The sequence below is a fragment of the Bombus pascuorum genome, chromosome 1, assembly GCF_905332965.1.
Source record: "Bombus pascuorum chromosome 1, iyBomPasc1.1, whole genome shotgun sequence".
NCBI lineage: Eukaryota > Metazoa > Arthropoda > Insecta > Hymenoptera > Apidae > Bombus > Bombus pascuorum.
The window spans coordinates 33,536,046-33,563,458 of record NC_083488.1 but is presented as its reverse complement, the minus strand read 5'-3'; the positions used below and the strand labels follow the sequence as shown (position 1 = coordinate 33,563,458).

General features: G+C 41.3%; 1 protein-coding gene across 3 annotated transcripts in view; it reads left to right on the top strand.

The window, feature by feature from the left end:
• The first annotated feature begins 1,200 nt into the window (after positions 1-1,200).
• LOC132911460 (protein O-mannosyl-transferase TMTC1-like) overlaps positions 1,201-27,413 on the top strand; it is a 292,210-nt gene continuing 265,997 nt past the window's right edge. For all 3 annotated transcript variants that reach the window (XM_060968103.1, XM_060968098.1, XM_060968120.1), the window contains exon 1: positions 1,201-2,704. In XM_060968103.1, coding sequence (XP_060824086.1) covers positions 2,391-2,704 — 314 coding nt within the window. In that variant the 5' untranslated portion in view covers positions 1,201-2,390. The remainder of the gene's footprint in view (positions 2,705-27,413) is intronic.

Here is a 27,413-nt window from a genome sequence, read left to right as displayed (position 1 = left end):
CGCAGGAGGGAAATGCCCCGGGGTGGCTGGTGCGCGGGCGCGGCTTTGCGGGTCAGAGTGCGCCGGGTATATAACCGGGCGGTTGCCGTCGTCCTTTAGTCTTGCGCTTATCGTCGTCGCGACGACCCGCTCGAATTTGATAACGACGCGGTAGTCGCACGCTCGTGATCGCTTCGTTCCGAGAGGTCGTTTCGCTGATGGCGCGGAGTGCATTTTCTGTTCGGTGGTTCCGCTCGTGAGGGCTAAGGTTTCGTTCGTTCGTATCGATCTTGATCCTATCGGAACGAGTTTCCTTTACCAGAGAACCGACATAACGATCTGGTACCACTGGTTATACGTATTTTGTTGCACGAGGATTATACAATTTTTTCGAGTGACGCTTGTACATTTGTAAACGGTGCGTCAACCTGTTGTAACTGTGTAACGCGGTCGTCTCTGAGGCGTGTAAACAGAAGTCTGTCGGGCGTCGTGACACGAGACGAAAGTGTCGTGAAGAGGTAGGACGAGCTAAACGGTTGTAACGCTTGTCAAACCGGTTTCTCGACGGGAAGAAACGTGGATCTCTAGTACTGTTCCATCGAGGGTAGAGGAGACTGAAAACTGGATCACGTTGCAAAGGGGCTGCAGCCAGAGATTCGTCGACCTTCGGGTGAAATGTCGCGGGAGGAAGGAGCGTGGAAATCGAAGGGTGCGAAAGGAGGAAGAATGCAAAGGCTCGAAGGGTGAAACGGAAGCGAAGAAAGGAAGGAAAGGAGAAGAAAAAGGGGCGTCACTGCAGGGAATTCGAGGGTTGTGCGCGCCTCCGGCCAGATACCACCGCTTGTATAGATCTATATGCATAGGAAAGTCGCGGCGATAGAAGTAGCCCGGACACGATGGCGTGTATCTGGGTCATACAGCCGTCCTCTCTCTGGCGCGCGGGTGTGTACCCGCGTGTTATCGGTGTCGCCGCTGGTTCTCCGTAATTTTAGAAGATTCGTTCGTCCAAACGAAAAGAAGATAGGATCGTGAACTGGTCGTGAGAACGAATGCGTCTATAATTAAAAAGGAAGAAACGAGAGAAAGAGGATCGCGCGTTGTTCTCCGGCTCGTCGACACGGTGCGTCGATATCCTCCCGTGGTGTTACATCGCGATTCGGATCAAACAGCCAAATCGCCAAGTCAACGAGTCGACTTGGTTGGTATCTTTCGCCTCGTCAGCGTCTCTGTACGAAGAGGTGCATCGAGCATCAAATGCTCGTGGAAACGGGAAACAGGCAGCATACACGAAGCATCGTGAAGAAGGATCTTGGACGTCGATATTCGCGAGAGAATTAGCGCAGAAACGGTCAGGTTGAAACACTTGGGGAGAACGCTTCGTTGCCACGAGTGGTACACGGTTTCTCGACGGACGAGATCCACGGAACCGATGCACGCAAGCTCGTTTCGACCTCTTTGCTCGTGCAAAGGGTAGTGTATCGTGGTGATCGCGGTGGTTCGAACGAAACCCGTATCGGCCGGTTGTTTCGCCCGGTCGCCGGAACCGATCGGTAGAATCGTTCGCGTAGGTCTTGCAACGCGTCGTCGGACAACTCGATCCCCGTGACCGTAACGAGCTGTTACATCGTTACAGCTGTGCAAGTGGCGAGGGGGTGACACGGGGAAGAACGCGACCGACGGGGTCGGGGACAATCCCGCGGGGACAATCTCGACCGAACGAGCACCATGCGAGAACTATTATCTGTGGAAGAGCAATCAGTTTGCGCGAAACCCGTTTCTCTTTAGAGCGGACACATCGGACGTGCCGGCTCGGTAAATAATGAACCTCCGCAGTCATTTATCAAGCTCGCTACGAGGCCCACCAATGCTCAAAGTAGTCTAGTCGAAGTAAATGGAAGAGTGGAACGCGAGCCACGGACAGGTAGTATCGCGCGCGCCACCGCTTCCTGCTGGATTTCGCTAGAAAAACAGAAAAGATAAAACCTTCGAACCCCTGTTGCCTGCTCTATCTGTCGGTCTCGATCGATCGTTTCGTGATCGCGTGGCGTTCGCTAAAATGGAACGTTTACTGCTTTAATTACGAACAATCACGAGGAACAGGTCGTGACAAAAAGCCCTGTTTTCGACTTTCGTGTCCCCCCGATTCTACGCGAAAAAAGAAAAAAAAAAAAAAAAAGAAACGAGAAAATATCCGGTCGATGTCGTGGTCGTTGTCGTTGAGGTGTTTGAGATGCGATCAGCGATCGAGTCGTGTGACGGTGAACGGTGGATTCGTTCCACGAGGATTTATCAGCTCGGTAGATAGCGGCGTATGAGAGCTAACTTGGCTCCATGAGAGTGATCATTCCCGACGATCGCGGCAGAACGTTTAGCCTGTTTCGCGCACCAGTGTAGTTCGCGTTTTGTGAATCATGAGACGACGAAACAACGGTTGCTGTTGCCACAACAGCAAGAGGGCCGGTCGTACCGGGTGCAACGACTCGGAGGGAAACGAACCGCCCGGTTGGTGCATTTACGCGACAGTCGCTTTGGTTGCCGTTGGTTGTTACCTGAACGCGTTAGGTGGTGATTTCGTGCACGACGATATACCCGCTGTGGTGAGAAACAAGGACGTGCTCGGTCAAACACCGTGGACTAGTATTTTGAAGGACGACTTCTGGGGGACCCCTATGCACGATATCAACAGCCATAAGAGCTACAGGCCTTTGACGACATTGACGTTCCGGTGAGTCAAAGTGCTTCTTATATGAATTTTTCTTTCTCCTTGTGGTTCACGATGGTTATTAGATCAATAACGTTTCGCGAGCGCAACGAACGCGAGCGTTGTAAAAATTTCAAAATGTGTGTTCAATTTTTGTACTTTGGCGACCTTGAACTCTACCGTGTCATAGGTTATCGAACTCGTCTCTACAGTCGTCGATTTCCTACTAGTTCTAAAAAATAACGGAATTTCGTTCTCTCTGATTTTCCTCGCAGGTCTGTCATTTTTGCAACAAAAACAGCGGGAATTAATAGCGCGAAAATTCTATATAATTAAACTATAGTTTCGACGTTCTTGATAATATAACGATAATGCGAGATTTTGTCATACAGAATTACAAAAGTAGTGAAAATAATCAAATGGTATTTTTTTCATAGAAATTTTATGGATTTTCAAAGGTGCATTTCTGTAGATTCCGATGCTTTTCTTTCGTACAGTGTACGTTTTACTTAAAATTTGTTCGTACATCTTTCATTTCGATCGCTTTCGTACAAAATCCATATCTTGATTGTCAATAGTTCTAGCGTTCAGAATAATTTGAGACAATTACACGCGACATTAAACTTGTTTCTCGCTCTTTAACGAGTATCAAGATACAGTGTACGTGCACACGAATAATTATCATAATCGAAGTCGACGCGAATACGTTAACTTTCCTTTGGTCGCCCAGAGCAAGTTCGAGCGTTCTCACCTCGCCGAAGGAGATTATACGTTGAGATGTTAGATTATACGTCGGTGTTTCTTATCCTATCCTTAGCAACATAATTTCTGTCACCGCGATAATTAGTCTCACGCTATCTTCCCCAGACGAATATTCCGACTATTTTCGAAACGCGAGCACTTTCTCGTGCAAATAAAGCCATTAAAAAAGAAGAAAAAAGTAATCGCAAGATCGGAAACGCGAGGTCGATTAAAATCTCCGCAAGTGGCTCGCGAGCAGCATGGCAATCAGCGCCGGTATTATTAAAACGAATTCGCCGTGCGCCATTCCTACAATTAGTAGACACTTCGCTTGGTCCACAATTAAAGCTGCTGACTCAAAATAAACCGCTGTGAGCGTGCTCGTTCCGTTGGCTTATCGCGAATGCAATAATTACACGTTGTAAGTTTCGTTGCAATTTCTTTTTCGTCGCTAGCCAAGCCGGTATGAAGCGCGATCGCGCGAAGATGATCATTCTTACGCGACGTTTTAAGGAAGTCCTGCGTTCGCAGTCACTGCAAGCGCGTTTTAAATGCACCGCGTTCAAATGCATTAAAACGTATTTGAAGCTTTTGGCAAAACAATCGCAAATACAACGTTTCTTTAACTTGTTTCTAGAGATTTGTATTTCGTAATCTTCGGAAAAAGTTGTACAACATCCAATTCTGTCACTTAAATTCGTTGTACAACGTTGGATTTATTCGGTTCGTCCTTCATTTTAATTAAATACAGCCTGTCCAGCTAATTCCGTCGTGTCCTCTCTGTAAAGACATTAAGGATGAATCCGACAGATGTAAAACTTGCAAGTTTTATTCGTTGATGCTCCAGGAGAGCAAAGGGACTTTATCGCTGACAGCGATTAATGAGACTACGTAGGAAGATTGTACTCCAGTTATTTATGAAAGCTCGTAGGTTGAGGCTAGGTGGAGGAATATGTGTTGGATTGTCGGAGAGTCCTTTGTCTAGACATTTGCAGTCCATAGTTTACGAAATAATTAGTAGTAAGCATAAACGTGTTATATTCCAAGCGAATATCTGCGCGTTTTAAAATAGCAAAGAGAAAACCTAACTATTTCTCGATTAATTAATCGCCTCAACTATATACGACCTGCGTTCACCCGTGAGGAAACAAACAGAGGAAGAAACGAAACGACGCTTTTCGCTAGCGTAACCGTAACACCCCGTAACCATAGAGTCGCGTAATCACCTCGTAAGACGTCGCGATACCATCCCTGGATAGACACGACATCTGTAACGGACAATTTCTCGAGCGGTTCCGTGTCCGTATATCGATTCGCTGGTTCCGAATGGCGAACGGAAAATTGCGGATGCGTGTCCGGTATAGCAGGATCAAGCGCCGTATGGTCGTCGCGTATAGTCCGCGTTGCGGCGGCGGTATGGTTACGGGATGGGTGACAAGAACCTGATCACGAGAAGCTGGTGGGCACACCGGCGCGTTACAGCGTATCCTGTAAACGCGAGCAGACCGCTCGCTTTCCGCCTAGCGCCGATTTGATGCATGGATACCAGTTTGCCACACTCCGCGCGCAATACTGCATATTGGCTGGTATTGGGCGATCCATCATACCGCAAGACACCGGCACATCGCTCATTCGCCTTAACGCTCCAGATGCCGTTGCCAACTTCGACGTGGAGAGACGGCTGGCCTCGTACATTCTGCCGCTAGAATGAACGCGGCAGGAGGGGCGACGTTTAGGGGTGGAAAAGGGGCGGGACGAGCGGCAAGGGGTTAGCATTGCACTTCCGTGTTTCGCGCGTTGCCGGAAGTGGAACGCATCCATAATTCCGGAGGCTCTAAGACGAGAAGACTACGGCTGCCGGCGGGTGACGGTTCGTTCGTCTTGAGATTACGGGATATTAACGATCGGGAGCTGGCGTCGTTTTCGGGTAGCTTGCACGAGTGCCTTCTCATTGTTTTGTCCGTAATTATTTTTTCAAATAGATTTATCGTGGATTTCGTTCAGCAACGTCTTTGTTTTGTTACCAACGTTCGGACGTTGGCGTGTTAAACGCAGGGCCGAAGATAAGAAAGTTTCGTTGTTTTCTACGGCACAATGCGAGTTTCTACAGTTGCTAGTCACGGGCTATGGTCTTTACGGCTGTTGTACTTTCAACCGCTGGGTTTCGTACGTTTTGATCGTTGAACTGCAGTGTGAGTAGCAGGTGTTTCGGTTTGAGGCGAATTTCACTGAGAGTAGGTTTGTTTGGTTTCAATGACAGATTATCCTACGTTGCGTTTTCTTCTCTGTTTCTATATATCCGTGTTGGTATTTCCAACATGGTTATTACTATATTTCATGCATTTTATCATTCGCTTAACAACTAGCTAACTTCGAAACAAACGTCGTACTACGTACACGCTCAGGCAGAAATGTTTAATATTTCTTAATAATAAAACTAAAGGCAACGAGGATATTTATTTTGCTTAGTTTAAAACTTAAAACTTGAAACGACGAAGGAAACTACGATGATCATTTCCACCGAAACAGTTCCAACCCGATTAAAGCGAAATGAGAAAATCCAACTTTAAAATATGCCACAAAGTCGGACATTCTCCGAAGGTTTAAGTTCATCTAAAAACCGGACGGCTGATGACTCTTGCGCTTCTGAAAGCACGAGCTCGTTCACGTGGCAACTGGAACGCGCGTCCAGAAAATACTAGTAACCAGAAAAAGAGTATAGCGTATGTTTATAATTACTCTTTTCATATCTCGCAGGGTCTGGTGTCGATTACTCTCTTTCGGTTCTAGCCGTAGGGCTGTACACGGGTCAAAGATTCCGAACAATTCAGTTCCTTCGCGTGCCAGTAACTTCGCCTACATTCATACACGTACACATAAATACATATGCATGTTTCATTCGCTGTCTTTTCCTTGTTATTCTCCATGCCTTTGATCCCTTTATTGTAGAGAAAACTTCGACGACGCTTAGAATATATTTTGCTTTTCAGAATTTCGATTTCTGTAGAAATGAAAACGTATCGACGATCCGGAAAATTCCGAGTGCAAGCTGGTTGACCCGTACATTTCACGCTCGCAATTCCCCCAGCAAAGTATCTCAGGGGTTTCCGAACGTTTCTCGCTAAAGCGGTCATCAACTCGGCTACGTGTAATGCACGGGCGCGCGCGTGTTTGCACGATTACGCTTGCCGTACGAACATGAAAACCACCTTTCGCAGATTTCTGACCAACGAAACGAGAATATCTCCCCTAAACTCTGGTTCGATAACATGCGATTTGGTAGAATCGATCCCTCCGCATGAGAAACGAACTATTCCAACTTCGTTTCACGTAGCAATCGTTCGTCGAATTGACTTCTCCGCGGTGTGTGAGCGCCAAATAGTTTTAGGCCTTAAGCCCAGTGTTGCCGAGCAATTGCCACGAGTATGTTTTCCTAGTAAAATAAGGCGATTCTTCGACTGAAGTAACTTGTCATAGCGTTATTATGCGGTTCGATTAATGTTCTCCTCGCATTTTATTGGATTAGCAACTAAGCGATTGCGGATACTGCCATTAGGTGGTATTGACGAAATCCGCAATCACTTAGTCGTCACATAAAATATATAACTTAGAAAAAACGAAGCTGGCACCCCGCTGGGGGAAGCCACCCACTATATTTATTTTTATTTTATTTTTTTTCACCAATAAGATATAACATTTTACCAAATGTCCATCAGGACAAATTATAAAAAAACCAAAATAAAACTAAAAAAAAAAAACGTAGTCGTCGATCTAATAGTACTATTTAGTACGGTAACCAAAGAAAGCGTTCGAATAATATCCGAAAGAAGAAAGAAACTTTTTCTCAGTAAATTATGCGTTATTTTGAAATTTTTGATCTTGGAAACGTTCACGACGATTGGACGACCGCCTGCACGATATAAATAAAAGTTCGATAGCAAAGAAAGGAGAACTACGATGCAACAGAGAATCTAGTTTTCATACGTTTCATACTCTTTAACTGTAAGTTATAATGTTCTTTCTTATAAAGTTGAAAGTCACGATGATCCGATACGACGATGGCAACCTAATAATACTGTTTACGCTAAACATCAAAGCTTCCAGAATTGCCTGCACTTAGTCTTCGTTACGGTAGCATATGTTGCGTGTGGTATAAAAGAAAAAAATCGTGCAAGCCTCATGAAACATCGGCTTGAAATATTGCGGCGATTTTTATCTTTGCTCAACGTTGTCTCGTTTAATAATTTAAGCTCTATTTACTAATATTACGCTGCGCGTATTTTGCCGAGTACGCTGTACTATATCACACGATAATGTTTTATAACACAGCGTGCGCAATTGAGCATGGGGCAATCTTCGTGTAAAAATAAATTGAGAATAATAGAAATTTCTTTACCTAGGGCTCCGTCTCCGGGGAAATCGATTTTAAACGGTTTCCGAGTATAAATATATTTGACTGTAACAGCGAATTTAATTTAAAAAGCTAAAACACGTATTAGTATTAGAAAAAGTAAAAAATTTAGACTTTTATTGTGCTATTTCTACGGAGAGCGAGAAAGGTTCTACAGACAGTGAAGAAGAACGAGAAAGTCAGGCTCAGGCTGTGAAACAGTTTCAACAATTTTAAAAATAAACCTACGATTATGGACTTTTCGAAAATTCGAAGTGAACGCAATTTAACGTAAATTTTCGAGGTGTGATAAATATTCAAATTCCGATAAATTATGCGTTTGTTCAGATGTGTAAGTGTTAGAAATCTGAAATAAACGGTGGGCGCGATCTAACGAGAGTCTTGACCACCATGTAGGTAGTTAAATAACGGAGGAAGCTCGGTTAGATTCGCGTTTGCAATGGCGAGAAGTTTCCTGATTTCGAGTGTTCGCTGGATTATCGCGTTCGTAAATAGAAACGAACGGGAAATTGTTCCCGATTCTCCGATAAGAAACACAGCGAAGATAGGATCGAACGGTGTTTTGGCCAACAACTTTTAGTCGATGCTATCTTTTATTTAGTCATTTGCGGTAATGGAACGAGGAACATCGTCAGGAAGTCATCTACGTCCGAATAATTAATTAATCTTGTTTTTTAATCTGCAAACCGCGTCGGTTAACCAGACATTAAAAATTATTAGGAATTTTTCGTCCGGAAAGTATCTGCAATTTTGAGCCATTTAGTTTGAAAGAACATGATTTTGAAAGAACATGAAAAAAATAATTAATTTGTAATTAATTAATTTACTACGTTTTAAACATTGCCACATTTTTATTCAAAACAATTTCCTTGATGTCGTACTCCTCGATGCATTACCGATGCACGTTTTTAAGGGTATTAATTTTATTTAATTAATAACAATGCAAAGTCCCAAAGGAAAGAATCTTTAGGAGGAAGGAAATTGTCAGGTGAGCGTCGAAAGTGAAAATCGATCGGAAATAAATTAATTTAAGGAATATGGGCTATGAGGTAGAACACCAGCGCCTAACTGACACAATTTTTGAAAGGTTTCTTAGTCCTTTGAAACTCTCAAACATGTCGAAGAAAAGAAAATTATTATATTTTGAATAAAGGAAATACTTGGAATATTTTTGTGGCGCTAGAGTTAGATTTTCATGGCGACTTATCGATAAACGTAAATGAATTTCAGACGCGTTAATTTTTCTTCTTCCGGGTATAGCCGTGACATAATTCATTTTCGACGGAAATAGAACAACATTTGAGACATAGAATGTCTATAAATGAAGAAATTATTACGTAGACGAGATTGGGAATTCGGTTGACGGATTTGCACGCTTTGCGATCTTTACAGAAATTCTGACTTTTATTATAAAATATCCCATAAAATATTCAGTACCTGTGGTAACGGCTAGTCATAGTTTTAATTTTTTATGTCCCTGTAAAGTTTCATTAAAATCCGAGAGTTACACTACGTGTGCTTCCCTTGTCAGAGTTAGTTACAATTTGCATACTACGTAACGTACATTAAAATATTGCGCTGCAATTTTATAGGCTTTGTCATAAATTCTTACTTTTATAAGTTAAAATTAAGCCTAATATTACTGTTAAACTTTATGTCGAATAAATAACTCTCATTTATCGTTTTCCTCACGGATTATACTTTTTATTCCGTCTATGTCTATACGTATACTTGCACGAATGCATCGAAGAAAATCAGCGATTTAGTTTCACCATAATCTAATAGTATTTTATAGCAAAGTGCACCACAGGCACGTTTATATTTATGTATATAACAGGAGAAACACATTTACGTTTGTAACAAGGGCTCAGTTGAATTACGCACAAATGACGGAAGGCAACATAGAAACCGATGTTTTCTGTTTCTTTTTTTAGCTGAAAACATAAAAATTATTTTGTAACGTTACGCGTTGCCAAAAGACAAATAAGGAAATGAAGAAAAATATAAGCTAAAGAACAGAAAAAATTCTGTGGTTGGTAAAAAAAAACAAAAACAAACGGAAGCTTCAGGTAAACATGATTTACCGTAACCGTTTCGCCGTTTCATAACCAGAACCACGTAGGAACACAGGATAGGAATGCGAAATACCATCAAGAAATGCAAATGTTTCCGCAAAGAGCGAAGATCCATTAAGCTTCGCAAAATCTCGTTTTCTCTTTCGTTCTCGGTTTAAACCGAGCGTCCTTTGCATTTTAATGTTTACACTCGTCCGATGAAAGGCGCAAACAAAAAGAAAGCCGAAGGCAAAGAGGAAAGGAAAGAGAAAACAACTAAAGAAAATGAAGAAAAGAATAGAAAAGTAAAGAAATAAAAAATGGAAACGAGCCTCGAATCGTTCTTTTTTTTTTTTACTAGTTTTCAGCGCTCACGCTCGGTTATATTCTTGCTCCGTTCGAATCCGCGGGCGCGTTTTTCGCAGCGTTCGTTCTCTACCATTTATTCGCGCGCGGCTTTTTGTGCTCGCACAATGACGATCGATATAATCACATTTGCCGCAAGTAGAAACTTATACCGTTCCCTAAGAGAGATTCTTCTTTGTTTCATCATACGTCGAGAGGATAAGGAGAGAAAGAGACAGAGAGACAGAGACGGAAAGGCAGTTTCGCGCGTGTCGGCCAGAATAAAAATTGTCGGCGGTGAGTTTTATCCCAGCGAAGTTAGCGCCACAAAGCTTTTATTCGCTGCGCGCGGCCGTGCGCTCTTTTGTGCCGGTCTTTATCCGTTTCTGAGGGAGAGACGGTTTTCATTAGGAGTCCGCGTGACGAATTATCGCTGGAAAGCAAGTTTCCCTTCCTAATGGATCGTCGATTACTTCTTACGGGTTCTTACTTTGATCGCAAAAGAATGTGTAAAGTGCTTGTTACATGTAGCTGTTTTGTTTGCGGAGATGTTTGTTTTAAAGAAAACCAGAAGCTGTTAACAGGTTCTTTTCCTGCGTTGCATTATTCACGTTAATTGAGTTACTAAGAATATCCAAGTTCCGAAAAGACGGACCCATGAATTTTGAAACTGTGCTTTGGCAGTATTCGTAGAATATCGATGTAAAACTGGCCTAAATTGAAATTAAAAAATTAAGACGAAGAAAGACGATAAATATGTAGAACCGTTAAATAACGTTAATGAACGTTGAAATATAAAACAGAATAGAGCAGTGTTCAGACGACTGGTATAAGAATTCTTAATTAGTTATATAAGGAAATTAAATTTCCTTCCACATGGGATATTTTATATTTTAATACAAAATAGTAAACGTACAAGCAAGATAAAAGAGAATTCGAGAGGATAACAATTGTGACAGATGTGATCCCTTTGAGTTCCTTAATGTGTGAGTTTTTAATTGTACATCAAACACTTGATGATAATTTAGAACCTTCACGAGGATTAAAATCCAAAGGTTACGTATAAAGGGTGAATTACGGGTATTATTATGTAAGAACAGGCTATTAAATTTCTTATTCAAAGACCTACAAATTTTCTACTTAAGTTCTACTTAATCCGTAGTCTTTTCCCAATTTTATTTTTCTGTAATTGCACGATTCATAAAGCGGGAAAGGTGAATCTGATTAGACATATTAGATTCTCAGGGAATTATGTTTGATTCCGAATAGCAGAGAGCACGGCAACTCTGCGATTAAAAAGCCGCAATGCAGAAGTCGGCAAGTAGGTGTACGTATTGCTGACTATTCGAGCTTTCACGCCTCTTTAGTCTCCTGTGGCCTCTAGTCTCGCGCAACAATGTTTGCCAGCGGTGAGACTGCATCCTTTCATAGTATCGCATAATTTTGCATAAAAATCTCAAACATAAATATACCAATTTGTGCTTATATACGTACATATAGCAAAGTAGCATAAATTACAAAATTATGATAAAAATTACTAGTATCCGTACAATTACTTGGACTTCTTCGTATATATCGATCGATAAACGGTATACAATTACATAATTTTTTGTGATATCGTTATCATGTCCGATCAACGAAATTAACAAACCCGATTATATGAATTCAAAGAACTGCAAATCCCGCGTTCTATTTTATAAAATTATTATCCGTCTTGCGATCGCAAAGCGATAGGAAAGGAACAATGAAAAACCAACCACGTAATGGATCGATATTTGAAATCAGTCAGGTGTATCGTATTTCTCAAACAGCATGGAGTTCGGTCTCGCTGTTATTTCGCGACTTTTGTTTCACTCGGTTCGATTATACGTTGGAAAATGGCTGGAACGGTTGGTTATGCGATCTTCAGCAGTTAACGTCAACAGAGAGAAAGGACAGTCGTCGGATTTTCAAAACAGTCACGCAGAAACGCCTTGCTGTTCGTCGATACACGGTAGAACGGCTTTATCTAGTTATCACTGGCAGAGACCGTAGCATACATAGGAGTAACGAGGCGAAGTTGGCAGTTGCGGTTCGCTTTCCCGCGTATATACGAATCCTTCTGGTCGATCTACCGTGTGTATAGAGCATAGGGAGGGGAGGGAATGGGCAAAGGGTGGCTCGTGTGCGACGCGAGCGTGACAGTCAGGGGTAGAAAGCGGAAGCTTTCGGGACGCTCGCGCGATGTCACTGAAAAAGCTCAGCGTGGAAACGAACTCTGGTAAATGATCACTTTTATCGATCTCTTTTCACCTGAAGAGCACGTAGCGCACGCTGCAAGATAGTGCGAGCTTCGTTCGCCAAGCAGTCACGACGCAGTCAATCGCCAAAAGAGATAAGACACACCATGGGACTGTCGAGCTGAGAGGGCGGCATCCGTTCAAAAGAATTTGCAAGTTAGCCGGGTTACGTGTCTCTTCAGCTACCGTCAGCGAACGAGTTATCCGTGAAAGGCGAGCTGCAGTTGCGAAAAACTGGATAGAATATTCTACCGAGTGAATTTCAAGCAAAGGTTGGTTCCTACTTGAAAAATATTATCCATCGTAGAATGTGTTTGCCATAAACGTAGACTTTTTAAGAATAACGCACGATTTGATTGGTTAAAGAAAGCGATTCGAATGTTTCGTAGCATTTACTCGGCGATAAGCGGTAAGTATTCGCTTAGACGATTTCCTCGTTCGAAACACTCGAGCGCTTCCCTTCTGATACCATTCAGCTTTGAGCCTTTAGGTTCTTTTGACGACAAGGATTTCTTGGTCCAGCGGTTCACTTGACGCCGGTAACCTCTCGATCTTAAGGTTTAGTCGACGTCAGGGACCTTCCCATACCAGACTTCATTTAGAATCAAAGTCATCTTTGTCTCTGGCCTTAAAATCAAGTTCTCCACTTCAAAGTTCGTTTGCCACCAATTCGTATAGCATATTCGGATATCGATTAGGCGCCACGTGTTACAAAATAGCAAAGCTTAGGCATCGACGATATTCCATCGCCCAAGGCGTTTAAATCATGATTCACGATAGTCGAGGATTTCTCAGGCTGGTTTTATGATGATTTATGAGCGAAGTCGCGAGCAACGATGCGCTGTAGCGCTCGGATGCGTGCATATGCGAGGGAATAATTATTATTAAATTACTTGACCCGACGCACCGAGCGGAATCTCGTTTCACCGCGTTACTGACACGCATGAATGATTACGTTGCGGATCCTAATTCAGACGTGCGATATCGCATTATACAGCTTGCCACGTACGTTCCCTCGAATTCCATTACGTCACGATCCACCCGATCTGATATGTCATTCGTTTGTACGATGAATCCACCGATTATCGTGGATTCCGCGTTTTCTTTGGCGCTTCGCTCGTTCAAAATCGTCCGGCACTTCGAGCGTTTTAACACTCTGCTAGTCGTTTCAGAATCGATACAGGTAGTCGATCAGGTTTTGATCACTACGCGTTTCGCGCGAGCAGCGATGGAGGGACAAATAAAGCGAGATTCCAATATCGTACAGTTTCTATTATCCGTAGCCCTGTGTCGAAGTAATTCGTCGTTGAACTACGGATATTTATACAGTTAAAAGAAATTGAAAGAAACAAGTAAAATTATTGTACTTGTAATATTATTTCTTAATTCCAATTATATACAATATACAGGTTTCCTTTACTATAGGCTTCAACGATTCTAGATAAATCAATCGGAATCTAGTATAATCGTTACGCTAGTTGCAAAATTAGTATGAAAGAATCGATGAAATATCTGGATAATTCAATCATCGGTAAAATTTGCGAAACACAAAAAATTCCGGCTTGAAATGCCAACGATCCGATCGGGGTCCTCGTTCATCCCACCTCTGTCACTGCGCCACAACAACGATCATTCTCCCTTTAACGCGTTTACACAGGACACCGGGCATTGATTAAACGTCCGCGGAATATGTAACGTAGAAAACTAGTGTTGGTGGAATCGAGTTGCGGTGCGAATTCTGTACGTTAGCGGCAATCGAATTGCGGTTTAGATTCGGCCGCAATAGCGAGGATAGAATTTTCAAAGGATCGTAGCCGGAACGAGGAGAACGGGACACGTTGATAAAAGAGGGAACGCCGGTTCGAAACGAAAATCTAACGAACGCGTTATCAATTCCGTGACGAAGTTCCGTTACGGCGTTATCTCACGCTCGTACTCGTAGAGTTTTTAAAATTGCCAAAAACTCCAAAGACAGAAAAGGAAAAGGAACTGGATGAATTTCTTAGCGATACAATTTTGAGCGACCTCTTCTCGCTGCTTTTACTCGTTCCACGCGTTCTTCGTTTCATATACGATGGCCTACGAGAGTATTGGAACACTCGTAGCACACCTTTCACAAGCATAGAATAGACTCCCGTTTTAATCGCTCTCCGCTCTAACCGATCATGCATCACTTGATGTCTGATCATGCACTTGCTATTCTACTGACGTCGAGGTATTTCGTACTGTACTTCCAGACACCGCTGTAACTTCCAATATCGACTGTTACTGATGACTAGTTGGAAATTGCGATTGCGATTACTTGTTGCGAGAGGTGATATTCCGTAGAACCTATATCTTTGATACTATTAATCGCGAAATGCAAACTTATCGTTATTATTCTTCCTGACATGCAGGTTATTGAAATTTTTGGGTCTGCTTATTTATTTTTGATTTCACATTCCGGCAATATAATCGTAATAGCAGTGTCTCGTTATAGTACCAATGAAGTTTTCAAATATTTTATACAACACGCACAACGTATGATTTTCTATAGTTTTACGAGCCACTGTAGCAAAGAATTCCGCGGTTCTCTTATCGACCTTCCGAACCTGCTGGTTTCGGTATTTTCCGTAGTACGTCTTTGTTTCGACGTCTCGAGGACACATAGTGTCGACAGTAAGAAAAGAAATTCCTCGTCCGAACGTCGACAAGAAGGTACCATTACGTGAGGACCGTTCTTTCGGCGTTGATCGTGACGAGGAATCCGGAGCGAGCTTCCGGATACAGCTCGAAGAGCTGTATCCAGCCGTTTATTGGATTCGTGAACTTTGCCACGGGGTATGTAATAACCGAGCGGGCGAAAACCCCGTAAATCCGTGAGAAAAGAAGAGGAGGAAAAACGAAAGAAAAGAGTGGAGAAGGATAAGGTCGAAGGAAAGGAGAAACTGCCGCTCTTAAGGAGTCTGGACAGATGGAACGATATTATTGTGCCATTGAAACGAGCGCGGTATTGAAAAAGTTTGTCCTCTGCGTATTTCGATAAATGATTAATGCACGGCAACGTGGAAAATTCCCGAACCGATTTTTATTCTCCGTTCGTATACGCTCCTACATTTTAATAGCTTTCCCTCTCTCGGACGCGATGCTTCTGTACTCTTCGCAATTATATTATCTTCCTAAATGAGTCGTATTCAAAGTTTGTCAAGAATAGCGAACAGATATAGTTTTCTACCACGGTTAGTAAAAAGTTAATCGCTTGACAAATTTTTAACAAAGTTATATCATTTCGGAACATTAATTACTATCAAAAGCGAAGTAGCTCGAGTCGAAAATGCCGAAGAAATGGAAATAAATTCATAAACACGAATTTAGACAGATTAAGAAGTTTTTTTAAAAGATTAAGAATGTTTAAATAGAAAGGAAAAGATAGTCACAACGCTAAGAAATTAATGCGATAGAGAGGTAAATATATAGTCACAGATTTTATTGAAAATAAGAGAATCAAATTTCTCTGCATAAATTTACTTGTATCGTTCTCAAATAATAATTAATTTTCAATAATAATTAGCACAAGTATTTCCCTACAAAAGTTCAACATCAGTTTTATAAGCACAATTTCCAATTTTACTTGACTACATTTTCAAAGTTCGAGCGAACTACGAAGCAAAATTATGACTAAAATTATGACTTTCTATTGGAATGAACGAATGGTATAATAAGCTTCGAAACGTCGAATGATCGCGACATCTCACAGGTGTGCAATTTTACGAGAAAACAGCGAGAAATGATTGATCCGGAATGGCTGGCGCGACAATGACACGGGAACCACCGCCTCTTCGTCGTAAATATATTTTCGGCCGTGAGCTTCAGCTCTCGCAATCGTAAATGCCACTAGATGCAAATACAGTCGTCGGCGAATGGGTCGACTGCATTTACCGCAACAGAATATCGATGCCGTGGAAAGTTTGGCCATACGAATTCACCGAGAGGGTAAACTTTCTGGATACCCTCCGGTTATCTGAATATTCATCGTGCTGCGACTAAAAACGCAGAAAACTCCTAGTTGTCTCCCTGGAATGAATGGCAGTGATCTCTCGCAATCTATCAACGTAACAGAATCGAGGCATCTTGTCGATAGGAAGGTGTATTTTCGCAGTTTGTAATGCGCGATAACGCGTGCTCCGCCGCGCGAATTGTAAGCGCGTTGAAATATTTATACCACTTTCGTTAAGTTTCCGTCGTTGTCTGAATATTTGTTACGTTGATTCAATTTTCTCGAGTTTACGGTATTTCATTGACTGGAATTTTCAATTTGTCATTTTTGCGATTGTTGGAGTGAGATAAGCTAAGATCAAGGGATGTTTCCGATACTGTTTGCTCGTCGTGCTGACTCTGCAACAGTGCTGATGCTGCGACAAACTGAAAACAGCATGACCGAGTCGATAGAACGTCGACTGGGCAAACTTAATTCATTTTCGATCGGTAATCCTGTTTTATCTCTCTGACACAGCAACGATTAAATCAGACGAAAGCATCTTTACGGAAATCGCGATTTCGATGGATGATAATTAATTTCCAATAAATAGGAACGTTCGAAGAAAATTGTTTCGGCGTTAAAATTGCCCGATCCATCGACTTGACAATTTCACGATCGCGATATTAAAACGCATCGCGATGGTTCGTTCGATCGAACGATCGTCGTTTCTCGCTATCCGCTGTTGATCGGTACGTATTTTTAAATACCTGGAAAGTCGAACACTCGCGGATGGACTTATCGGTATGCGTCGCGAATAATACGAAAATTCATTTCGCCTCCGTCGAAAAGCTTGCTAAAACAACAAAGCCCCGGCCGAAACGCGTTTACCGCGCGTTGCACGCTGTGCGTTTATTTTCGTTCGGACTAATTCAGCATTCAACCGGCATAACCGAGGAGAGTATCGATTTTAAGCCGCGCTGAAATGCGTTTTTAACGTTCTTTTCATTCGTATAAACACTCGATCGAGTCCGTCTCTCCCCAATTACAACACGTTCTGCGCTTTTCGCGACGCGTTTAGATCGCCTGCAGCGATTCGAAGAACGCCGTGCTGGCCGATTCGATGTAAATGTTCGGGAAATGAACAAAAGGGAATAGGATGAGGCGAGAAAGAATTGTTAAATGTAATGCGTTAATTCCTGGTTTAATAAAGAGATATTGTATTGCTGTACGTTTCGTGAGGTAATAATTCAATGACTATCCTGTGATAAAACGAAATTTTGTTACACGATTATGTTCATATAGGTACAATGACGAGAATATAAATGGAGGAAATCCTTGTACCAAATATAACTTCATTTGCTTCGTAATTATTACTCGAAATAAAAATTTGCAAGCTTACTCTGCCTAAGATCGCGTACCTTTCAGTTGGACTTGCCAAGCTCTTCACTGAACTTTTCAATGCTGTTAAGGTTATTCAGTGGATGGAATTAAAGAAATGTGTGGGCAAACTGCAAGGTATTGAAAGTATATATATTGGGAATAATAAATTACAAAATATGTAGTACTATGTAAGCCGATCCAGATCCTCTCGCTAGCAACGTTACCCTGAGACTGAAACAACTGCCGAAACCAACGTCGCACGTGTACCGCTTATGGTCTTTCCTCGACGCGTTCTTTTGTCTACGCGCTATCGATGACCTTAGCGCTTGAGAAACCGAAGACCAGATGTAGAGTTTTCTCAGAAGTGACGATCACTTCAACAAATGCCATACTTTTAGTTGCTTATACTATTAGTATAATACATACTTTACCAGCGTAGTGGTTTCTCGAATTTATTATATTCCGCAACTTATAATTTATAATTTAGATAAGTATTCTGTGGCGGATGATATATGGATGTATCGGTATAGCGAAATGACGAGAATGATTGCTGTTGCAACCGTCAATTATATTTCGAATAAATAATTAAGTAGCTTGATAGCGTCGATAGACGTTCGTACAAAGTTTAACTAGATAGAATAAGTCGCTCGCGGATAACTTGATAATAACTCGTAGATACTCGATAATCGCTCAACAATTGATTATTGATAACTGATTACACTCGCGATCGTGTCCGCATATTTACTCTGGTCGGGGGGAGTCGAAAGATTCAAATTCGACTTGGAAGGACGGTTGCCCCCAACGGCGACATTGTTTTTACCTGGAGATAATCTCGCGCTAATTTTCTATGTCAAGGTGGTATCCTTAATCCGAGGCACAACAACAACAGGAGTCGCTCTCGCTTCGCCTTGTGTGTCGCCACAATTCTATACTTCGCTCGTGTTTTTCTTTATAGTGGCAAACACAAAAAGTTATACTTTAATTTAATTCAGTTTGAAATTATCAGTCGAACTAAAAATCTACAATGTCTAAGAATACAAGAAGCATATTTCTCGATGCTAGATTCCAAGAAGGTCGAGAAACAAATTTTTTCATAATTATATTTTAAACTGGGGTGTGTGTTATAAATATTAATCGGCTTGGAGTTTCTACTTAACAAATTTTTCGTTTGCATTCTTTTATTTTCTTGCTTATTTTTTATCATCGCTAGGAACCTTCTCGTTTAGTCCGATATTTTGTCATTGAACAATTTCATCCGAAAGAAGCTTACGAGCAATTCTCTTAAGTAGAGCGACCAGGAGGATCGTATATTCCGGCGATCCTGTTGCGATTATCGCGAGTATTCTCGAATGTGTGATCGTCCTATCGTATTACGACATACTTGAAACGAGAGTTTCCACGAGAGTTCTCGGTGCTGCTAATCTGAAAGCTCTTCAAGTCGAGGTTACGCTCGTTTGAAAATGCGTGAAGGACTAGCGAAAATAGGACAAAAATTCGGTAAAAGTCGAAGAACGTTGGACTCGTCACCTTTCTCAAATACCGTCGATGTCATTCGTCGACAAACTTTTTTAGCCTTCGAGCGAGAGTTTCGACACACGTTCGTCGATGTGTTACGCGCATGACATGTTTTTTACTTATACACTCGACATCTCTGACAGTAATTATTTGACATAGTTATAATAATGGTACACTCGAACGATGAAGAACCTTAACTATGAATATATACGTTTCTTATTTTTCTTGCCCTTTTAAGACGTACTTAATTTCGTACTTATTTCGTTGATTTATTTTTACGTTCAGTCACGTTCTTTTTCTCGGCCTTTCTTTGGTCGATCATTCTTTTTCTAAGAAGGTATTTTTTGTCGACACCGGTAAAAATTCTGATAGAGTATGCGATTATCGGCGATCGACTACCACGCAAAGTGGTCACCCGTGTAACGTTGGATCGAGTACTTCGATCTCTAGAAGTATAACCCGTTTATTTTTATTAGTCAACTAAGTTAAAACCGTATACTCTACCAACACACGTTTTCATAACCTCGAGCGATACATCCGATACCTAGAATAACAATGGCAAAAATGTTGTGTAAAGCAGCAAGTTACGTCATCGTGATGATTTATCAAGCTCGAAAACAATAATATCATCTCCTCGATAATATAAACTTACGCTTGCATTTTCATCTATTATCCCAAGTAAGAAACAAATAATCCGATAACAACATCTTATTTCCGGTATCCTGACACGTGACTCGGGGTAAGTTCCGATTAAAAAAATTTTTCAAATACCCGAGACCCTTTCTACCTTACATAGTCCACAAGAGATCGCAGCATCTTCTTCGGAGAGGAATTATCCCGAGCGAGCGTACAAATTTATACCTCTCGTTCTCGGAGCAAGCCCTGAAAGGAACGTATCCATGAAATTTTCAGCCATTGGCAAGGTGGTATGGTTGGAATCGTGACTTGGCCGAGTCTATCTCGGCTGCATTTTCATTGAATAATTGCGCGAACGGTAGGAAGGTGGCGGCGATTCGTTATCAGGCGGACGTGTCGTTCGATTCCTCGGATCCGTAGAGTCGACGGTGGATCACGCGCCTCGCGTGCTGCTGGTCTCACCGTGCGACCCGGTCTGTTTCACCAGGAGAAAAGGACGGCGGGTTTCATGGCTCGCGTGGTCGAAGCGTGCCGTGAGCCAGCGCTGTAAACTTGCCTCGCTCGATCGTGCACATGCATTAAAGAACACTTTCCCAGCGCGGCCACCGATATTCACGATAGGCGGTGCTCGCTGGTTGAGCACTTTATTGCCTCGTCGCGTCGTCGCACGACCACGCATAATTTTCATCCGGCTTCTATGCGTCGAGCTAACGTCACCCCGACGTCAAGCGAATTAATTAACGATTAAGTGTCTCTCTCTCCCATTTCTATCCCTCATGATTCTCTAATCCCCGACCACACTCCGTCTCCTCGCAGAAACGCTGATTATCAGCGTTTAATTATTGCGGGCTAATCGTTGAACGTGTCGCCGGCAAACATCGTGCTCGGATAATTGGGCGTGACGCGTCTATTGTGCGATCTGCTCCCTCTCTTATTTTCTCTCGACGCCCGAGGCACTTCAAATTACCAACCTCTCGTTTCGATTCGTATACATATCGCGAAGGATTTTTCTCGATAGTTTTAGTGGGACCTGGTGGTTTTCACTTGCCGTGGAAACGAGTGCCAACGAGTGGATTTCGATACAAATTTGTAATATTCGACGAGTAATAAAGCGGTGAAAGTGATGGAAATGTATTTGAAAATTGTAGCTTTATCGCTGTTTTTTACCTGTTTATACTAATACCTTAAAACTGTCTCGATGATGTGCGTGGTATGGTATCGTTTTTAATAAGACTGTAGATACACCGCTACTATTCCGAGTGACGCATCTGTGTACGTTTAATATCGTTTTGTCTAAGCGTGGTTCTAGAAATATATGAAGAAGACGCAACAGCCACATGTTCCATTAATGTTCGCAAACATATTTTAAATAAACTTGGCCGAAGAGTAAGAAACAACCATCCACTGCTCGTCTTACCGCTACTACTACTACTTCGCTAAAAGCGATCAGTTTTTCTTCTTTCAATTAGAAAGAAGCCCGCAGATCAATTCAATATGTACTTGACACGTCGCGTAAGTACAAGAGTCCCGTCGTTTTTTCAACTGAACGAAGAACAAGCGTCTAACTTAAGGAACAGCGGCAAGCGGCTGGCAAGCACGCAAATCGAGCTTCTTTATTTTCACCGCGGCGAAATTTTTTTCCTGGCACAATTTAAATCCGCTTACCATCCCGGCGGCATGCCGGCGCAAGTATTAATTTAAGTTTCAACAGCGAACATCCAAAGTTCGCGAAAACAAGGCCATCGCGGTCCGCCGCGCCAGCTTCAAATTCATCGCAAAATTCGTCGGCCCCTCGACTAAGCGATGCGGGTACACTTTTATGAAGGTACTGTCGGGCGCGAGAAACGTCACGCGAGAATATCGCGCATTCGTCTCGGTTCCGCTTCCTGTTCGGCCACCTCGCTGAAATTACACCCTTAATCGCGAATATTTATCCGCAATTATTATCGTCGCCTCTCGAACGAGCAAAATTACGCGCATTTATGTACGCAGATGTGCTCGAATAATGGGACGGTTTAATTGCGTGACTGCAGGACGAATCCTGGGAATTGTACGAACTGTTATATTCATGTACACGTGTGCGTGTATGCGCGGCCGCGCGATCGTAGTTATCATGTAGGAATGTACGCGTGTACACGTTCGTTGTGCGAGTTAAGGCAGCGAGGACGCTTTGCCAACCTCCTACGGCAGATAGTTAATTACTTAATTACGTTGCCGTAATTAGCTCATAGTTTTGAAGTCGGGCGCAGACCAAGGCGCGTGATTAACGAATCGCTGTGATAATAAAATGCTCGCCGCTGTCGAAATTCGCGTTCACGCTCCTTTGTGCGCCAGAGATGTGAATATGCATCGCGCACAGACGTTCTACCTTTCGCGTGCTTTTATTTCCACTAATTTACATCACGCTTGTTATTCTCCTTCCGTTTCAGCGAGCTTCTCCTTTTGCTACGTTTTGTATCGACATTCTGCTTGATCTTGGTCGCATTTGCGAAAAAATATGAAATCGAGCGTCGATTTTTGTTTACGATAGTGGAGTTTGATTAAAGGTTTCTAGAATGTGGTGTTACCTAGATGTTACGTTATGTAATTACTATCGAATATTACTATCGAATTTTCATATTTAAATAGGATTATTTAACACCACGATTCTTAATCGAATAGTCGAATCTGCGAAATTTCGAATGTTTTGCTTTTGAACGTAAACGCTAATTATCGAAATCATACAGGTGCTTTCAGCGAAATTGATATTGACTTTTACTAAGTAGAAACAATTGTACGTGTCTATTTGTATTCATTGTACTATTTTGATTGTAATTATCTATGTGGAATAAATTTGGAAACAAATTGTACGTCGATAATTCTATTATTAAAGATTATTCAACGACGAATCCTACATCAAAAGATCAACATTTTATTTAGGTGTGTCGTGTCAATTCCGATTCTTATTGGTCGTTCTTATTGATTACTAAATAATTCTTAGTCTTTTCAAGAATACTTCGGTGCGTTCAATTAAGCGTTTGTGTTTGGACGTGGTAAAAAGATATTTGGCGGAAACTTGAAAACTCGACAAGAGAATAGTTTACAATTATCGTGACATCAGCGTGCCAACTACGTATATCTATTTCGTCTCGCGAGATTGACATAGGAACGTGAGATCGCAATTTTTCTCGAGGAAAAAGCTTGGATGAAAGAGCAGGTTCCATTCGACGCTCTAAGAATTAAAGTCACGTTTACGTATAAAGAGGTTGGCTGTTCACAGAGGCAGATCGTTATCCGGCGTAATCGATAACAGAAGGGGTTCCGCTTATTTCAGCGAATTCAATTTCAAATCGAGCCCTCGGGCTGCTTTCTCTCTCTCACTCCCCTCTCCCCCTCTCTCTTTCTCTCTGAATACCCGTTCTAACCAATTTAATTACAGTATCCTTCTTTGTGATGCGATATGTTACCGATCGAGCTGCCATTATATGAATGGGATCTAAAGAATAATCTTTCGCATAATTAATTCCTCTCATTGTTCCGTATTGTCGTTGAAGTTTGTAGAGAAATTTTTTTCTCCTCAAGATTCATATACAGTGCCTTAACCTACCGTATACCCGATTCTATTTCTTACTTAGTTAAGGCTAAGGAACATAAGTCTGGAAAAAGAAAACAAGCAGTATACGGCGCTGTAAAATCTATTTTCCTGTAATTTCAATTTTTCTTATGTACAGTAATACATTGAGGTAGGGTATAGACGCATCTGTTTTGTAAACAAGAGTACACATTTTCTTCGCGATATCTCGTATATAAAAGTAGAAAGGCAGATGATGTTGGGAAAATTGATGTGTCATGAAATATTTCTCATTGTCGATAAAACGAATGAATTTTTCTGGACATCATTATTTAACGGAGTATTATTTAAAAGTTGGAATTCTATGCGATAAAAAGTAATCACTAGATGGAAATTGAAAATTTAAATGTGTAGTTGTCTACAGAACACGCATATTGTACAGGAGTGTACAAAATATTTAAACTAAAGGAGTAGATATGATATTCAAACGATGCAACAAATCCCTGTTTAGAATCTGATTTTTTAATTATATTTATAAAAATCCGAATTGACAGAATCATTCGCAGTCGAGTGTTAAGCACCCGTGCTAGGACCATTAAGATGTGCTTAATTATTTCCAACTATCGTTCTTCGAACAAAAAAGTAGTTCACCGATGATATTATAAGAGAAAATCTGACATTAAAGCCTCGTCTACATTAGTCAAATTACTTCGATTCAATCGATTTGAAATTCGCATTGATAAAGCGTGCTCGTATTGCTTGAACTCGAGTAGCTTGACTAATTTAAACGAGGCTTAACCACCTACGCGTCCTATATCTTTACTTCGTGTAGTTATTTTCATACTTAATACAGACACGTTAAACCAGATTATATTTCTATCCATGACACCTCGCGAAACACAACCAGACCGAAGTTCCAAAGGCAGATCGGATCCGTCTTCGCGGACAGTCTCTCGTTTATGTGCTTAACAGTAATGACAGTCAGACTCTTTGAAACTTGTATTCGTCTCTCCCCATACTTCTTACCTTATTCTTTGTCTTCAACGCTTTTTTTCTGCCATACTTCTCCAGGTGTCAGTTCCATTCTTAGAACCCTTCGTTCGTTGCATCTTGCTTTGCCCGTTGAAAACGAGCGCTCCGCTTTTCACGGAAATCTTTATGCGCGAAAATGCGACCAACCGTATTCACCTGGCTTGAACTCGCTACTCTTTCTTTTTTCCCTTTTCTTCCTTCTTTCTTGTCGAATCGCTAAATACTCGTATTTGTCCGTTCACGTGCTAGCAAAATCGAAAAACGTCACTTTTTAATTTTTAATTAATTAAACATTTTTTAAATCTTCAGCGGTGTACTTTTAATCATTCTCGACGATTTGTCGTATATGAAGTTCGCGTAGAAAATACACGATAAGTCAGGTTGTTTGTTTTTCGCATAAGAGAAATTTTAAAATCCGATAGCTTGTTAACCAATCGCATATTACCAAAATTGCGTTGTTATTAAATTTGGTCTTGAAGTTTGTTGTAACAATTAAGTACTTCCTTTGAGTTATTTCCTATGCAAATTGTACCACCCCATAAGCAACGCAATTCTTCGAAACTCGAGTATATATCTCAATTTCTTTGGGTTTCCGTAGATTTGTTTGAAACCTCGAAACTTCCCATAAATGCATAAACGTCTGCGTTCTCTTCGTTATACATTTTTTCAGATTCTTTTCCTTTCGATCTCTTTGGCTGAAATTTTGTATTTTAATGCTTGGTGGTCCAGTATTGATATAAATTCGAGAACAAACAGAAGTGGCAAAGTACGTCGATTTATCCGGTCAACGGTATTCCTTTTGTAGACGCGTTTTAGCATTACCATAAAATAACACGTTTACAGATATTCGTCGGTGGTAATTCAAATTTCAACTTGACGGTGGGGCGGATTTCGTCGGTCTCGAATTTATGGGATTAACGCGGATATATTTTGCACGTTGTACTTTGCCGACGCGACACAGGAGTTACATAATGAAATAATACGCGTTTGTAAATCCATTTTATGTAACGCTTAAATTCCAGTTCTCCTGTTAACTGGCAAAATTATTGAGCTTGCTCGCATGCTGTTGATCGGACCTGCGAACTTTCGTGCCCGATCGTGCGATTACGCTAGCCAATGTCAACGTAATTTATGATTTTCCTCCTTTATTTTTTATCCTTATTATATACTCATTGTTTTTTATCGATCTGCTTTCCTTTCTGTTCCCTGGATATAACATAGTTTGTGGTGATGATAAAGTGTGCACGCGTGTGCACAGCATGTATAGAAGTTGGTCTAAGACGATTACTTTTAACGCTGTTGCTTTTGCATCTGAACTATCTCTTTTTATCCATTATATTTTCTAGATGTATAAGGACCCAGATTTTTATTTTACATTTCCCTTTTTTATTCTTATTCTTTGAATTCTTCTTTTCTACGGTAGCTTACTATTCTTTAGCTGTCTTTGCTTACAATTAGTTTACCTCTACTTTTTACTTGCTTTATTCTTCGTTCCTTGATAGTGTTAGTTACTTTACTATACCCTGCTACCTTTCATTATTCCCCTCTTCTACTTTTATTTTTCTGCGCCATTAGATATTAAGTGTCGAAGCGATCGCCACTTCTAAGAAGACTCTACATCTGGTCTTCGGTTTTCTCAAGCGCTGAGGCCATCGATAGACAAAAGAATGCGTCGATGACAGACCATAAGTGGTACACGTGCGACGTTGGCTTCGGGGTTCTTTTAGTCTCAGGGTAACATTGGTAGCGTGCGGATCTGGACCAGCTTACATTGTATTCCACCCTTTGTACTTTAATATTCACAATATATATATACTTACAATACCTTACAATTTACCCACACGTTTCTTTGATTCCACATGCATAGAATAACCTTAACATTAAGTAATATGTGTCATTTGTAGACAGGAATTGTATCGTTTCGTGTACTTCGCCAAGGAAATTGTACGATAATTTAATGTCACTCCATTTATCGAAACAAATATAAGGGAGAAATAGTACAGCGAGCCAGAATTGGAGAACAAAGATAGAAATATAGTTTGAAACATTATTAATACAGATTTCGTTAACCGTACAGGGTAATCGAATTAGTCGGCATCAGAGCAAACTTAACTAAATACGATCAGGTCATCGAAGGATTCACATTATCGTAGGTCAATTAACGTTAACTTTCACTGAAATGGAAGTAAATATTTATCGTATATCTATATAAAAGATATGTACGTATCTGTAGCTATTTCTTTTTGTCGCATCACTGTAATTATAATCATTCATATGTGTGTAGCATATTTAACTAGGTGTATTATTACATATACGCTGAAACAACAAAGCAACAGACGTTCCGTTAAAATAAAACTGAATTCAGCGTTAGAATTAATATATGTATAGCATATTTAACTAGGTGTATTATTACACATACGCTGAAACAACAAAGCAACAGACGTTTCGTTAAAATAAAACTGAATTCAGCGTTAGAATTAATAAATGAACGTGACAAAATAGTAATCTTTGATTTGAAGTTCACTGTTTCAAAAACGAAGTACAATGAAACGCGTCCTTTCTATTTCCCACTCTCGTTCGCCAATCCGGGAAATTGGATCTTTCGCGTTCTCCACGAAGCAGCGTCGTCTTTCAACTCTTTACTCGTTCAGCTCCGTTCTTGGATAACGTCGCCTAAGCTTCACCAGCGAGTAAAAGGTAAAAGACCTTCTTCGTCCTGGCTTCGGCGCTAAGAAAATTAAGACTAAACGTACCTTCGACACGCAGAACTGGAAATGTAATCAATTATTTGTAAGGCATTCAAAGCAGGACGTGACTTGACATTTGATTCCA